The sequence below is a fragment of the Leptinotarsa decemlineata genome, unplaced genomic scaffold (genome assembly GCF_025532065.1).
Source record: "Leptinotarsa decemlineata unplaced genomic scaffold, Ldec_3_MD MMD2_tig00000882_RagTag_RagTag, whole genome shotgun sequence".
NCBI lineage: Eukaryota > Metazoa > Arthropoda > Insecta > Coleoptera > Chrysomelidae > Leptinotarsa > Leptinotarsa decemlineata.
Genome location: NW_027412556.1, coordinates 11,599,253 through 11,615,816, shown reverse-complemented (window position 1 = coordinate 11,615,816; position 16,564 = coordinate 11,599,253). Strand labels below are relative to the sequence as shown.

Sequence of the window (16,564 nt, the reverse complement as noted above, 5' to 3'; positions counted from 1 at the left end):
GGAAATCTTCATTAGAATACCCCAAACGAGACATTTTGCACACAAATAGAAAACTACGAAATATACGTCAATTATATCGCATCAAATTTTGATATATTTGTTGTAGCTTCATTTGTTTTCAAAGCTTTCTTGGTTTGGTATTGCTTCAAATGATTTACATTTCAAATATTTCCCAGAATCGGATATATCTTGCCAAGGGTGTATTTTACGTATAGGATATTCATCATGAATTTGATATCTTACATCGTGTTTCATCAGTTTTATCGATCTTATATTTTAGATGAAAATTTTGACCACCCTGTAAATTATTTTCGAAAATTCTATGGACCTATTCATAACTTGATGCTTAAGGTGTAGTTCTGTGAAATTTCACATCTCCAACTGTTACTGTCTATGAGTTATGCAGTGTTGCTGTAACTGTCAAATTTTTCAGAAAAAAATTAATATTTCGAAAACCAACAAATTTGGGTATAGGCATTGTTTCACAAAGTAGGCCTGAAATGTGCTGAGAAATTCAAAAATGTAATAAAATTCAGGGTATTCTATTTGAAATAAGGAAGTTGCCCTCAACTTTAGGTATAACACAAAGAGACTGGAAGTTGAATATATGTTAGTTGAGAAGGCCATTTTGTAAACCATACTACCACTCAACTTCAAGTTTTCATTTTGAATTTTTCTCCATATATTCCTAACGAACGCTCGTCGTGAAAGACCCTGTAAGCATCCGAACAAAAAAAATAGAAGGTATATGATTTAACAGGACATGATATTCAGTACTCATGAAGGTAGAAAATGTTCTTGAATACAACTCCGATCGATATCCCACCGGCAGTATACTTGTCAACAACATGGACCAATCAAAACAACCTAGTAATAACGTGACCCAATCAAAACGACTGAGCAAAAGTGCGTGCTGATAAGGAGTGAGCAATTGACTTCGTGCCATCACTCTTACCACCATTCTCACCATTACCCACCTCTCTCTGAAATTATAAATACGCGTGAACACGCAGCTCATCAGTCAGTCATTGCTGATACTTCAAGACTTCGTCCTCCGTCCTCCCAATCAACGCACAAAAAACCATTGATGATGTTCACGGCAGTAGCAGATGAAAAGTTCCATTTGACTATAGCTTACCAGCCTGGATTTTGTACTCTTGAATTGTGAATTCGGCCGTGTTCTTATGTTTTGAAAATTTATGAATATTGCAAACGTGTCTCTCAGTTGATCAACTGGATATCAGTTCCAACAAATCAAATTTTTTGATGTTTCATATTGAACATCGAAACATAGACACAATTTCTGTAGCTATTGAATGAAATTTGCGTAGGCAAGGTCTATACCAATGAATTTCCAGGGATCTATTTTCGAAAAACACTAGAACGGAACAAACAAGTTCAAAACCTCAAGAAAGTTATTGATTTTCGTACATAACAAATTCAGTGTAGTAAAAAAATTCTTGACATCAACAGTTTGCTATCTTATAATTAGCTGAAATTCAACCTAAAATATTTCATATATACAAATATAATATTACTTACAATTCTCAAGAACCCGAGTATGAAACCACTAGAAAATATTTTGGAAGCATTATGCAATACTGGTGTTGTCTCGTTAATACCGTAGAAGTTGAAGTGTCACGTTATGTTAATATCAATAGATTCGCAATATCTAATACGATAAAGGCAATTCATCAAATATATCCAAGAAGGAATTGAAAAATCATATGCTTCATTTTTTTATTTCTCCTGCAGGATTTCATATGCGTCGCAGGAACCATGGCTCTTTGGAGGTAGCGTCCGTCAAAACATTCTCTTCGGTCAGAAATTCGATCAGCAGAAGTACGACGAAGTTGTGAGAGTTTGCGCCTTGAAGAGGGATTTCACCCTATTTCCCCATGGAGACAGAACACTAGCAGGAGAGAGAGGAGTGTCTCTCAGTGGTGGACAAAGAGCAAGAATAAACCTAGCGAGGGCGATCTACAAAGACGCTGACATTTATCTTCTAGACGACCCTTTGTCTGCTGTGGACACCCACGTGGCAAAACAGCTTTTCGAAGATTGTATTTGCGGCTACTTGGCCAAAAAATGCGTGGTCTTGGTAACTCATCAGCTTCAGTTCTTGAAGCACGTGCCTAGCATATATTTGCTGGAGAAAGGGAAGGTTCTTGTATCTGGATCTTACGAAGATATCAGGAATTCCAACTCCTCTTTCACGAAACTATTGCATGACATCGAAGAGGAAGAAGAGGAGCATAGAAGGAAGTCACGCATGACCCTGGCGAAAGTGGAGGCTGTGGAGAATGAGGTACAAGTTCTGGAGAAAGAGGCAACTGCCAAGGGAAGTATATCCTGGCATGTATACAAAAGTTATATGAAAGCTGGAGGAAATATTTTGAAAGCGGCCACGGTGCTGCTTATTTTTGTAATGTCGCAGGCGGTGGACAGTTTCTCTGACTATTTCATAACATTCTGGTAAGTACTTTTAGAACAGTAACTTTTTTGTGACTCTCTTCAATGGTGAACTCACGTAGTGGAAATGTTGAAACTCGCTAGTTTGATTCAGAAGGAAGGAATTCAATTTTGTTTTCAAGATGAATACATTGAAATCCGTACTTTTTGAAGGAAGTTTGGCAATATTGCATCAATACTTCGGTTTCATGTTTGGAGACAAGTTGACGTCTGTTTCTAGTAGGTGAATTATAAATGTTCCGGAACATTTTCAATTGGATTCGATGAAACTTCACGATATATTTCAATTGAAATATATGGTGGAGTTACATATTCAACACATTTGTGTAAGATTTCATTATATCAAGTGTGATTTCTTGCGTGAATTCGATGAAATGATAACAAATAGGGGTATTTTTCATTCCAATATCGAAATTGATCACCCAGGCCAACCTGGTTATTCAATTTATTTGATCTCACTCTATGAATGTTACTATCTGAAACACAAAACCAAGGCTTCCTAAAAATACCTAATTTTTTTTCAACGCTAGGTATTTGGATTCCTTCCACATTGTTTTCAAAATCGTTCACCGATTATTTTATTTTATTTTTGTCTTCCATTCTAACTTTTACATTATATTCCCAGGCGGTTCACAGTATATACGAGGTCAGTAGAATTTGTGTGTTTTGTAATAATAATAACTCTGCGCGATATTAGGATGTCAAAAATCCAAAGACGCGGCATTTATCAATCCATCTATCAGTTTTCCTCTGCTTTTTCTCCATGACAAATATCGTCTTGCTCTGGTGGTCGAGAAGGACTACATCAGGCTTATTAGTTTGTATGAGCCTGAGTGTGGGGAACGAATAGTTCCAATGAATTCGGCACTTCTCGTTCCCCACAACGGATTCTATATCCCCCGGAGCGTTCGGCAACAACGGTGTCTCTTCAATACCGTAAGAGTGCCCTAGATAGTAATATAGCACTCTTAGGGCCGCGTTATGTCGATGGATATAGGCCGAGACCGCATATGCTGGACAGGCTCATAGCAAGTGCATTAGGGTCTCGGGGCCTCGCGGCAGGCCTTGCACCTTGTGTCAGGAACCTCTATACCCATCACGCGACTGCGGTAGACTAAGGTGTTGGAGACACTATCCTGGCAAGCCATGATGAACCCCTCAGTTTATGACTTCAGCCCACTCGACCTGAGGAAAGCGAAAGTCAGGCGCTTTGATAAGCCAAGATCTTCAATGTTATTGAAGTAGACCCCATGCATTGGATTATCCTTGTGTTTCCGCAGGAGTGAGGTGATATCTGCGACTCTTATATGAGCTTTTTCCTGAACAGGTTCCTATTCGGTGACAGAGTTGTGGTCACCTAGTTCACTGTCGAAAACTAAACCGAGTTCATCAGCTGCTCGGGAAGCTGCCTGGAGAGAAATGCTTCAATTTCTGCCTTCTCATGGTCACGGACAGTACAGAGAAGGCGATCCGAACCCATGATGACTTTACAGGCTATATCCAGTACCATTTTGTCATGTAGACACTCCAAACTCAAAAGTCCACGGCCTCCCTGTTGTCAGGGAAAGTACAACCGTGGGGCGGACGATTTGGGATGCAAACTCCTATAGAGATGCATCATTTTTAGGGTTTTTACGTCGAGTTGATACAGCTCCTCCCGAGTCCACTTCACTACTCCAAACGAGTAGAGTAAGATTGGAACGGCAAGCATATTTATTATTATTATTATCATTGAAGTTTTCTTATGGAGTATCGAATAGAGTGTCTTCCTTTATTGCAAATATAATTTTTATACTCCTTCAAGACAGTAGAAATCCAGGAACATATATTCCTTGTTGATCTTCATAAATTTCTTATGATGCTAAATGAATGATCCGAAGTCCGTTTTCCTTTCTAGTCGAAGTAGATATTCTTAGACTACAATTACGTACTACAACTTTGTAAACTTCAGTATCGCGAGCATAACAAACTATCATTTTCATCAATCTTTTTCGGAAGTTTATTCATTACTTGATAATTTTACCCCATAATTTCTCATTCCAGCAATATCGCCGATGTTGGCAATGTTAGGTCCATGAATCTTTTATGTTTGAATCACTCATTCATTCAGTAAGGCATAAATACAACGCATATCTGATCCTTGTTGCAATTCAATAGGTCAAGTTCAAGTAAACGATATAGTGAACCCGACCTTACAGCAGTTCCTCTTTAATAAACTAGTTAGGGACGTGTTTTACCAATCACTTATTATTTTGTTTTCATTCAAAAAGTCTTGTTCTAACTAATTTTTCTAGCCATTGCAGAGATCAGAGAAATTGGATGAAGACTTGAAGGACTATTCATGACTTCTTCCTTTGGCAGTGCTAACACAATCGACTTCTTCAAAAAAACTGGACAGATTCTTTCACTAAATGAATTATTTATTAAACCAACCAATATATCGAGTATTTTCATAGGAATATTTTCTATAATATTTATAGAAATTTCATCTGAACCTGTGGAGTTTTTATTTTTACTGGAAAATAATGTTTCATGCAGTTCGGTAATGTTTGTGTCATATAATATAAAGAGATGCGTAACTTCAATGTTCACATGGTCTGGGGGGTCACCGGCTGTTTTTATATATTCCGTCAAGTCTTTGGCAATTGAGCAATAGAAGTCATTAAGTTCAGTAGGAGAAAACGGAATGTCTACAAATTTTTCGTGTGTCTTGCCAGTAAGTTCATTAATGATACACCAAGTTTCTTCTGATTTATTCGTAGCTTTATCCATTCTACTTTTATAATATTTGTTTTTGGCTAGTTTGACTACATTCCTGTAAATAGACGGCATTAATTAAGAAAAAATGGAGCAGATGTAAATTTTCCCAAGTAATTTAATACCCTCATGATTTTTGCCGAAACCAATTGATATATTTTTTATACTGACAATGTGTATAATAAGAATCGCAACAAAATCAGCCTACAAATAACAAAAATATTCTGCAAAATGTATTTAAATTAGAAGTAGAGAAAATAACAGAATGAATATAAATTCAAAAAATACATGTTGGAGAATCGCCTAATATAATATATTTGAATGTTCGAGAAGCTCTCCTATAATGGTGGGATAATGCCCCAATGTTTGTTGAACATTATCTACTGTTTCTATTGAACGAATTTTTTGATGAATCCTTTCATTTAACGCCTCAATATTATCAGCTCTTTCAAAGCAAACTTAATTTTTTTAATATCTTCAAACAAAATGAAACGACAGAACAAAATAGTGATCTTGCTGGTCATTCCACAGGACTCGTCTGCAAACGTGCAGATTAGAAAATATTTGTTCTATTTCAAATTCCATGCTGTAAAAAATGTTTATTATTGGGTATATCAAGATGGTCTGCATTAGGAAATATCTATTACCACTAAAGCAGGAATTAATCGTTGAAATTTCAAATACTGTTTACCATCCAGCGTACCGCCGAAGAAATACTTGCGTAGTTTTAAGATTTTCTCTCACTAAATATAGGGGTGATGGAGTTGCAAATCTAAGCTTATCTCCTACATGTCAGAAATTGCGAAACTCGTTTTCATTGCGATATTCGATATCTACTCAGTTGGCCATATTGGACAATAAAATCAGACCGTATTGGATTTTATATTCCACCGTTTGCAACCATGATTCTTGTCATAACTGTCACTCGACATATTTGCACCATTTCATCGATAAGAGGTAATTAAAATATAAAATGCGGTTACAACTTTGATCTTTATGGAATATGGTTAATTTTGATCTGAACCGCAAAATTTCCATATGACCCCTCTAATGAAAAAAAATGGATTTGAAAGAATTGACACAAATTCAGTGGTACAAACAATGAAATATAAAGCTAGGCCACCAATTAATCTTTATCTGATATGGTTAATTGGATTTGATATTAGTATTTAGTAATCTACGAAATCGCTATGACAACTTCGACAACATTTGCTCGAACATTGGCACACATTTGTGAGTTCTGTGGTACCCGTAGTAGTGGACGGACGTGCCGATAACGCCCACCCAAAAAGAAACTACGCGGATACCATGTGCTATCGCGGGGCAACTCTTGTGTTGTAATTGTCCATTGTGCAAAGTTATTCAATGTGCAAAAGTTTTGCCAAAAAATGTTTTTTGTGTCTGAAATTAACCTTTTGAACCGGAAAGCTCTCATCAAATATATAATTTGTTATACAATTCAAGAAAAGGGTTATTAATAGTAACAAAAGTTTTTTTTCAGGGTTAACGTACAACAGGCAACATCTAGAAAATTACTGCAGAGTACTGTTCCAAACGTAACATTAGCTGTGACTCAATCTACCGTACTAGCAAATTCAACCTCATCATTAAAGAGTACCGAGTTATTTCAAGCAACTGGCAATACAATTACCGAATCAGCAATGAAAGTTACTGCTATGGCTTCGTTATTGACCTCAAACGTGACACCAACTGGAAACTTTTCTTCAGCTGAATATCCTTTCGAAGAATGGTGGCTGACACCCCTATTCACAGGACCCAGTACTCCCATTTACTATTCGATGCTGGTCGTTTGCAGCATTAGTTTAACCTACCTTGGATCTCTATCCTTCTACAGATGGTGTCTCACTGCTTCCACGCGGATGCATAACAGGATGTTCAATAACATAGTGCACAGTCCAATGCGGTTCTTCAATATCAATCCCTGTGGTCGTGTTCTCAACAGGTTTTCCAAAGATATCGGTACTCTCGATGAATCTTTGCCTGCGACTATGTTGGATACAATTCAGGTAAGTCTTGAGATGCTTTTTAATGCTTTATCTCCTGACAAATGAAGGTTGAAGTATATGAAGATGCTGAATACTCAAAAATACTATCAGATTTTTGCATTTCAGTCAAAAATCCCCAGTTCTTCAGTGACGAATTCATTTCGTGTTCATTTTAAATATTTATTAATTTTCACGCAACAGTCCATTTTCTTGAGCAGCGGAGTAATATACAATGCATTTCTTTAATGCCCCTCCCCTTTTTATTTTTTGAACGGGTCAACTCAACAAATTTATATTTGGGATACTGAAATTAATGCATGAATACTTGTGGAACTGGCCGCGGTGGTAGTGCGCCCGACTCACGATCGGAAGGCCGTGGGTTCGATTCCCGCCTCGACCAGATATTTTTCTCGAGAGAATTTATCTGGCTGAAGCTGGGATGATTCTGCAGCCGTGTTAGGAATCAAACGTTGAAAGGTAAGATCTCGTTAGTCCTTAGCTCTCACAAGTTTCTCAACTTCTGAGAGTTGTCGTTCGTTTGGAGACGACAGCTGATTATCGGAAAAGCAGACAGACAGATTTTTTTATTTTGGAGTGAAATCAACACATGAAACTTTTGAGATAACGACTGGGCGCAATCTGGAGAAAAAATTTAAAGGAAAGGGGGTTTTGTGACACATCTTTCTGAGGCTCACGACAAATGCTTCACAACCCTAGAATATAATGTTCATATCTTCAACTGTTATAAAATGGCGGAACTTTCAATAATTGCCTGAATACATTGACATTTAACTACATAATATGAAGTAATAAGCTAGATGTCAGTTCAAAAGATGCTCGAAATGGTTGCCTTGAACTTCTTGACATATGCACAGCGTATCCGATATTTCACGCCGAACATTTTCGAACACAGTAACGCCAATATCTCTACAAATATTTATTATTCTCTGCCGTATATCCAATATCGAAGTAGGTTCCGTTACGTTCAGTTACGTTGCTTCAAATAGCCCCCAAAAAAAGTCCAAAGGTGTAAAATCTGGCCAGCGGGCTGGCCATACTGTAGGAACTCGACGGCCAATCCAACGACAGGGAAAAGTAGTATCCAAATCGTTCCTCACTTATCTGGAGTAATGTGGTGGTGCTCCATCTTGTTGGAATACAATATCCATATCGAATTCATTAGGATTTGCTTCGACGATTTCAGTAATGAGAGGGTCAACAATAGTTTCCAGCATTCTCAAATACAGTTCCTCTGTTGAATTCTGATCAATAAATAGAGGTCCTAGAATATGGTTCCCCAAAATTCCTGCCCAAACGTTAATTTTTTTGGATATTGGGTATGTGTTTTCCGAAAAACGTGAGGGTTGGTGTTACTACAATAACGGCAATTTTGTCTGTGAACATTGCCGTTTAAAAAAATGTACATTCGTCACCAAAACAAATATTGTGGAGATAGCTAGGATGCCTTGCAATGATCTGGGGGCTTTTTGTTATATACACTACGGGTAGTTATGAATTTGGATACAAGTTCCTGAAATATTTTCAACAGCTAGGACGATTCAGAAAACGTCATTGAAAATCCTTTCGGTCTCGTGAAAGTTACGCGTCGCACCGTAAATAACAATCGCTTAAATTTTTTTTTCAATGGACAAGAATTGGTCATTTTAGAGATTGTTGACGTGATACCTTTCTATTAGTAAAACCGAAAACTAAATGAGAATATTCTAACTGAACAATGATATTTATTGTCGTATTGATATTTTTTGCCGTTTGTAAAAACAAAAAATACCTTAACAAACCTGACCAGGTTGTTGGAATTGCCATATGGCAGATAAAAAGGAATATTTATAGAAATATCGATATTAATGTGTTTGTCTTCAGGAAATTATCAAATGTTCTGCTATTTTGTAGCAGGTGGATATATTAACTTCATATTCTAGTTTTGTGAAGAATTCGTCAGGAGCTTCAAAGTGTTGTGTAACAAGACCCTCTTTTCCATTTAATTTTTTTCCCAAAAAAACTTCCAAAATGGCGACCAGTCGCCATTTTGGAAGTTTAATCTGTCAATTTCACTTCGAAATAAAGTATTCATGCATTAATTTCATAACCCCAAATTAAAATTTTTTTAGTTGACCCGTTCAAAAAATAAAAGGGGGGGATATTGAAAAAATGTACTGTATAACTTCAAATTTGGCAAGATTATCATTCATTATTCTTCAGATTGGACTCTGTGTTGCTGCAATTAGTACTGTTATTGGATCCCTCAGCATATGGATTCTTGTACCCACCGTTATTGTATTTGCTGTATTCTATTTGATAAGGGTAGTGTTTCTGCAAACCAGTAGAGATGTCAAAAGAGTAGAATCAATCAGTGAGTATTTCATTCGATAACCACTAAATTTTTGATATCTGTTTGTCAAACTTTTTTTCAGCTCGGAGTCCCATCTTCACCCATCTAGCAGCATCTTTACAAGGACTAACCACTATCAGAGCCTTCAAAGCTGAGGAAATTCTCAAAAATGAATTCGATAACTACCAGAACCACAACAGTGCAGCATTCTTCATGTTTCTGGGTGCTAATAGGACATTTGGTTTTTTGCTGGATTTCATTTGTGTTATCTACATAGCTGCTGTATTGGCAACACTGTTGCTTGTCAAAGGCGGTATGTATCTGTTAACCTCCATCAACTTAGTGTTAATCAACAGACGGTCTAAATTGAGCCTAAGAAATAAACTTACGATTTACCACACGATGTTCAAGCCTATCTTCATGTATGCTTCAGACGTCTGGGGACAAGCGGCTCCGTCTAACATCTTCATTCTGGGGAGATTACAAAATAAGTTGAAACGGATGACTGTGAATGCTCCGTGATTCGTGCGGAATGAAGCCATCCGCAGATATTTGCAGCTACCTTCCATCGAACAGTCCATTCAGTCGAGGAATCGGCGAGTTTTTGATTGCACAGAAACTCATCATAACCCATTAGTTAGGAAAGCTATTGATTATGCTGTAGACGACCCTTTCCGATATAGAAGGCCCCGAAACTCTGTCGAATGAGGTCCTCATGTCCCTTATTAACGGATGAACAATTTTTATCCATCCCACCGCGGCCAGGTGGGGGTACACCGTAAATGGCGGTACTGATGTCTGAGGGCCACCACCTTTCAGTCATGCCCCATTTGTCCTTCTGACAAAAATCAGCCGCAAGGGTAAGGGACATAAGCTCCGACCTGTCTGGACTGAAGATGGCTGTCGAAACTTAGTGTTAATTGATATCACTCCAACGACTGAGGAACTTGATTTCTAGATATTATCTGAAAATCCAGATATTATCTAAATAATATTATCTAAAAATAAGTTTAATGACAATGACGTTTTTCAAAATCAAAATACCTATATATCTATAATATTTTTATAGGGAATGTACAAAATTTGAGTATAATATGGAGTTATCGATGGAAATTTGAGATGAAGTGCAGTTATCGAAACATGTTTCGTAAAAAAGTTTCAAATATCAATGCTATGGGCTTTTCTTTAATATTTTTAGATCTACAGAGCGTGGCATAAGGTTTTTTGAATGGAAAGAGATATACTTCGAAAATTATAAGATTATTAGGGTTAATACTCAACAATTGAACAAAAAATAAAAAACAAAAAATTAAGCGATTCCAAGTCAAGTTACTTCAGGAAGATTCGATTGTCAGTATCCACGGGTGACGACTGGAGATTAATATGTATGGGTCATTCGAGTGCTTTCACTTATTTCTCCTTCCGCTTCACCGGTTTCGCGGGAGATGACCGTTTGCGGCTTCTTTGAATTTCCTCCTGAGCCAGTGTTCCTCCGTGTGTATAATCTCAGCTTGGGACACTCGATGTTATGTTGATGGATCCAAACTTGCTCTGCTATTCCTGAATTGCTGGTTTCCCCACGCTGTGTGTGTTTCTTGTGCTTGGCAATGCGAACTTTCAATAGCCTCTCAGTTTCACCGATATAGGATTTTCCGCACTCACAGGGTATCTGGTAAATGCAATTGTTGGAATCGCAGTGCGCGTTTGGTGGCCTAGTTTTCGTGAGACTGCTACGGATAGTGTTTCCGGACCTGAAGCAGATTCTGATGTTGTAATTGGACTCAACTCTTCTCATTCTTTCCAATAATCCTCTGATCTAGGGAAGTAAAAGCACTGCCTCACTTCCTTGGGAGGCTCTTGCTGTCTTTCAGTCAAAGTCTGTTCCACCATCGCTTTGAAGTAGCCATTCCAATGAAAGTCTTGTTTGATGACGTATAGTTCCTTCTCGAGACCTCCCTTCGTATTAAAGAGCCCGAATGCAAGGTCTTGATGATTCTTCTTTCAGTCAATTGATGGTGGTTGGATTCGTGGTTCAGATACTTTTCCTTGTGAGTGACTTTTCGATATACAGATATTTCTTCATCACCAATACGTCTAAGAATGGCAATTCGTTGTGGACTTCCATCCCCATTGTGAACATGATGGAAAATTTACTCTGTTGATGTGCTTCAGGAAGGCGTCTAGTTCAATATTCCCATGGTTCCATATTATTAACGTGTCGTCAACGTATCTCAACCAGACTCGGGATTTCATGTGGGCTTCTTCAATGGCCAGAGTTTAAAATCACTCCATATATATGTTGGCTATAACTGATGAGAGTGGTGATTCCATTAGCAGTTCCTAATCTTGTGTAAAGGGTTCGTCCTTCAGTTGGTTTTTGGATAGCTTCCTCTGTATGATTTGAAGTGCTTCTTTAACCGGAACGTTGGTGTTAAAGGCTTTTCACGTCGAAACTGATTAGTTGATCTTGCTCTGTGACTTTGATTGTCCCTAGTAGTTCGACAAAGTGCCTTGAATTTTTCACAAAATATGTTTTTTTCTTGTAATGGTTGGCAAGTTTTGAGTAGCCGAATCTCTGGAGGGATTTCTAAATGAGTTTTCTTCATTATCAAATAATGGATTAAGAAAAGCTTTTTTTCTGATACGAAGTGAGTCTAAATTCGGAAACTGTTTTTTTTTATTTCTGAATAGAACATATAATTTTCCATTATCATGAATATAATTGATTTTATTTTAATTATCACTCATTGATAACCTTCTTAGAAACTTTTGGAGGAAACATTGGTTTGGCCCTCACCCAGGCCATGGGTTTGATGGGAATGTTTCAATATGGAATGCGGCAGTGGAGTGAACTGGAGAATCAGATGACGTCAGTGGAGAGAGTGCAAGAATATGCTGATCTGAAGCATGAAGCTGAAAATATGGTTAGACCAACCCCAAAGAACTGGCCTGAAGCTGGAGACATTGAATTTAGAAATTTGAATCTTCGGTAAGTAGTATCAGTGAGTAGGAGTAGTAAGAGGTATACAATTCCAAATTGGTATAATTTGAACATGTTATTGAATTAATTTCATCTAGCTCAAGCATATATTTTTCAAAAGGTACTCCCCCACTGACCCATACGTGTTGAAGAATCTTAGTTTTTCCATTAAGGCGAAAGAGAAAGTTGGCATAGTGGGGAGAACGGGTGCAGGAAAATCGTCGCTTATACAAGCTCTCTTCCGATTGGCTGATATTGATGGGGAAGGAGGAATTTTCATTGACAATATCGACACAAAATCTATTTCATTACATAAACTCAGATCGAGTATTTCTATCATCCCCCAAGAACCTGTTCTGTTTTCTGGAACACTGAGGAAGAACTTGGATCCTTTCGATGAATATGAAGATGAGGTGAGTTCTAGATTCAATTCGGGATGTGAATTTCTTTAGTATACACAATGAAGTTGATTGAGGGAAAGACATGGCTCAGTATGTTTTTCTTTCGGAACAGCATGAACATTGTTATAATTTAAAATGGTTTCTCTATCACAAAATAATGAACTGATTAGATCAAGATACCGGGTGTCCGGAAAGTCTTAGTATGGGCCACTGATTTCTATTGCCATCGACTCCGAAGTGAGTGGAGATGGAAAATTCTGGCGAATACATATGTAAAAAAATTTACTTTTTCACGCCCCAACAAGGGTTTTACTCTTGTAAAGGCAGCACTAGAGCATCACACCCAAAATCTCAAGTGAAATGGTTCTTTTTCTGTTTCGTATTGTGAATCTTATTTTGAGATGCAATTTTTTTATCGCGATTTGAGTTTTTTGTTGACATTGACACTGAAAAGGCATGAACAAATTTTGTGATTTTATTCCTTTTGAAATGGTTCAAATGAAGATGAAGTTGGAATCATTTCATTTCAGTGAGAAGCTAATTGAAATTATGACCGTAAGTAGTTTGATCTACTTCTGAAGATTATCACTTGATGATTGAAACACGTATTGAAACACGATGTTAAAAGTATTCATCGCAAGCTTGGTAAGCTTGTCTAATGTCGTTTTCACAAATTGATCAGTTTCTCTCAACATCCAGCGTGGAAGATGCTTTGAGATATAGTCACCCATTCGTTGAAACCAAGTGGCTCCAAATTCAAGTTTAGAGAATCATTACTGTATAACCCAAGCCACTGGTGCGTACAGTAGCTGACAATCAAATCAACAGTGCATGAAATTTTCAAACATCATAAATTCCATCGCTTTCAAATACATTTTGCAGAAGAACTAGATGAAGATGACCCAGATCGAAGACTTCAGATTTGTGAATCTGTAAAACCTTTAATTTTCAAAAAACCCAATAACCTTTATCGGATTTTCTTCAGTAATTAGGCAAGCTTCTTTATGAATGGTTCTGTTAATAGACAGAACGCCGGTAATGATGGATTGAAGAAGATCTTGAGAAATTGAACGTATGGAAATTATGGGTATTAGGGTATTTGGTGCCATTGACAAAAATCTTACCGGACGCTCATACTGACAACTTTGAATTGTTGCTACGTTCAGAGTGAAAAACGCTTCAGGATTTGGTCTCCTGTCAATTGGAACCGAAGAGCTCCAATTTCAAGTTTTGGGTACTATTGCTGAGGAATCCTCCATAGATCATAGAATTTTTTTTTTAAAACTGTATGACGATTAAAAGAAATGCTTTTGAATACCTACTTGTAGAGGTTGTATATTCGATTATGAATGATGTTCATTCTTTGATGATTATAAAAACTCAACAACATAAATAACAATTGACGGTAATCTTTGTCACGACTATGTTCGGTACTTAACTTTTTTCAACTTTTGGATTGAGGAGAATTGAAGGTTTATTATTTCATGAATATCCAAATTTTTTTAGGTATCTTGTTTGATGAAACGGAAATTTTAACTCATTAATTTCTTTGATTTTCTTAGGTAGAAAAACAGTACTATTTTGGATCATAATACATACTTGAAATTCTGATCGAACTCAAAGCAGTATAATCACGATACGGTTACTCAAGTAATGGGATTGATGTATATTTTTGAGGAAATGTTTGAAATTTTGCATTCAGGCTGAATGTAGGTCGAATGTAGGTTTTCTTGATTCAGCTAGGTTAGGTTGGGTTTGAACTGAAGTGGGTCTATTCTATCTCCCACTGCAAAATTGGTCAAACTGAAACGTTAACCCCAACGCACACATTGCGTGATATCAACTCATCAGGAATTCTATCGGTCAGTTGTATTTTTGGTGTTAAATTCCGAAGAAGCATATTCTATATGCTTTTGTTATGATTTTATCACTTCCGATAACAACCCTGGTTTTTTCAGATCCTTTGGAGTGCTCTGGAAGAGGTGGAACTGAAGAAAGCAGTTGATGACCTTCCTTCAGGTCTGGACAGTAAAATGGCTGAAGGTGGTTCGAATTTCAGCGTGGGACAAAGACAGCTAGTATGCTTAGCCAGAGCCATTCTGCGAAGAAACAAAGTCCTAGTTCTGGATGAAGCCACTGCCAACGTTGATCCGCATACAGACGCTCTCATTCAATCAACAATCCGGAAGAGGTTTGCAGACTGTACAGTGCTGACTATCGCCCATAGACTGCATACAATCATGGACTCGGATAAGGTGCTGGTGATGGATGCTGGTCAAGCTGCCGAATTCGGTCATCCACATTTACTTCTGAAGAATGAAGGAGGTGTTTTTTATTCCTTGGTATTGCAGACTGGTAAAGCGCATGCTAAGAATTTGATTGCCGTTGCTGAAGAAAAGTTCAATCGTGATCATCAAGAGGATGGAGAAACGTAGTTCAACAATAATTGAATGATTCTATGTAATTTAGGTCTTTGAATTTCCCCAGTTTCGAATGGGCAGTGCGAGATGACAGGGTTCTTTTAAAGACGTGAGTCTCATATTGAAATTCGTCATATTGGCAATGATTTGAAATATCAAAAATGTTGGAAATATGTTCCATGATTTTTTGTGATTTCAATAAATTTTTGCAAATTTCCGAAATTGTTTTACATCTATGTAGTGAACCATGCCCTAAAAATTCTGTCTCGTTTCTCGTTCAAGATATGTTTAAAAAAAAAAAACGACTGAATTATTCGTTGATTACAGATTTCCAAAACTTTTAGAACACACTTTCGGTAATGAAAATTTGAATTTTAATTTGCTCCATACTACTGAATTCCCATGAAGTTATACTTTTTTCAGACCACTTTATGGAGCATTTCTGAATAAAAAACGATCTCTAGTCAGCCACCTCCACTCCATAACAACTACATGTCGGAAATTTCCAATGAGAATAATAGTGAGAAAGAAAGTTTTTGGCTTTATACTACTCCAATTCGATACAGAAAAATGTGGGAATCTTCCAAAGAAAAGAAGGAAGTAATCAATTTTAAAATGAGTAACTGTACGCAGATTTGTGTCTGAAAGTTACTTCTTTGCATGATCTACACATCTATGTATACAGTTACTTATTACAAAATTGACTACTTCCTTCCTTTCTTCGGAAGATTTCCACATTTTTCTGTATCAAGATGGTGTAGTAGAAAGACAAAAACTTTCTTTCCCAAAAATTTGTCGCTCCTAAAAATATAACCCTTTTGAATTAATGAATATCGAATTGTCTAGTGACAACTCAGTTGATGGTCTTTCAGTTCTGTATCCAATCCTGTTACATTCTTGACATTACAAAGGAAAATATGAAATCATTTGATGTATTTGATGTCGAACTAGATAGTGAAAGTCAACAGGAGAATTCGAAATCAGTATCAATAACAATGGCATAAACAAGATTATGCTCGCTCTTTCACATTCTGAAGAATGTTAAGAAGGTTAGATGACGGTAACACCTTTCATCAAATCATCTACAGTAGTTGGCTGCATTCCGTAGAATTTTGAGTCAATCACCAGTATGGAAGTAGAGCCCAATGCAGTCTAATTCGGGGACCTTAGTGATCTGT

At 37.1% G+C, this 16,564-nt stretch overlaps 1 protein-coding gene across 1 annotated transcript in view; it reads left to right on the top strand.

The window, feature by feature from the left end:
* The window catches only part of LOC111515174 (probable multidrug resistance-associated protein lethal(2)03659), a 31,297-nt gene extending 15,695 nt beyond the window's left edge, over window positions 1–15,602 (top strand). The window contains 7 exon segments of the mRNA XM_074174999.1: window positions 1,756–2,475; window positions 6,731–7,256; window positions 9,456–9,606; window positions 9,668–9,898; window positions 12,349–12,574; window positions 12,687–12,978; window positions 14,925–15,602. Of these exon segments, the coding sequence (XP_074031100.1) occupies window positions 1,756–2,475; window positions 6,731–7,256; window positions 9,456–9,606; window positions 9,668–9,898; window positions 12,349–12,574; window positions 12,687–12,978; window positions 14,925–15,401 (2,623 nt within the window). The 3' untranslated portion in view covers window positions 15,402–15,602.
* The last annotated feature ends 962 nt before the right edge of the window (window positions 15,603–16,564 follow it).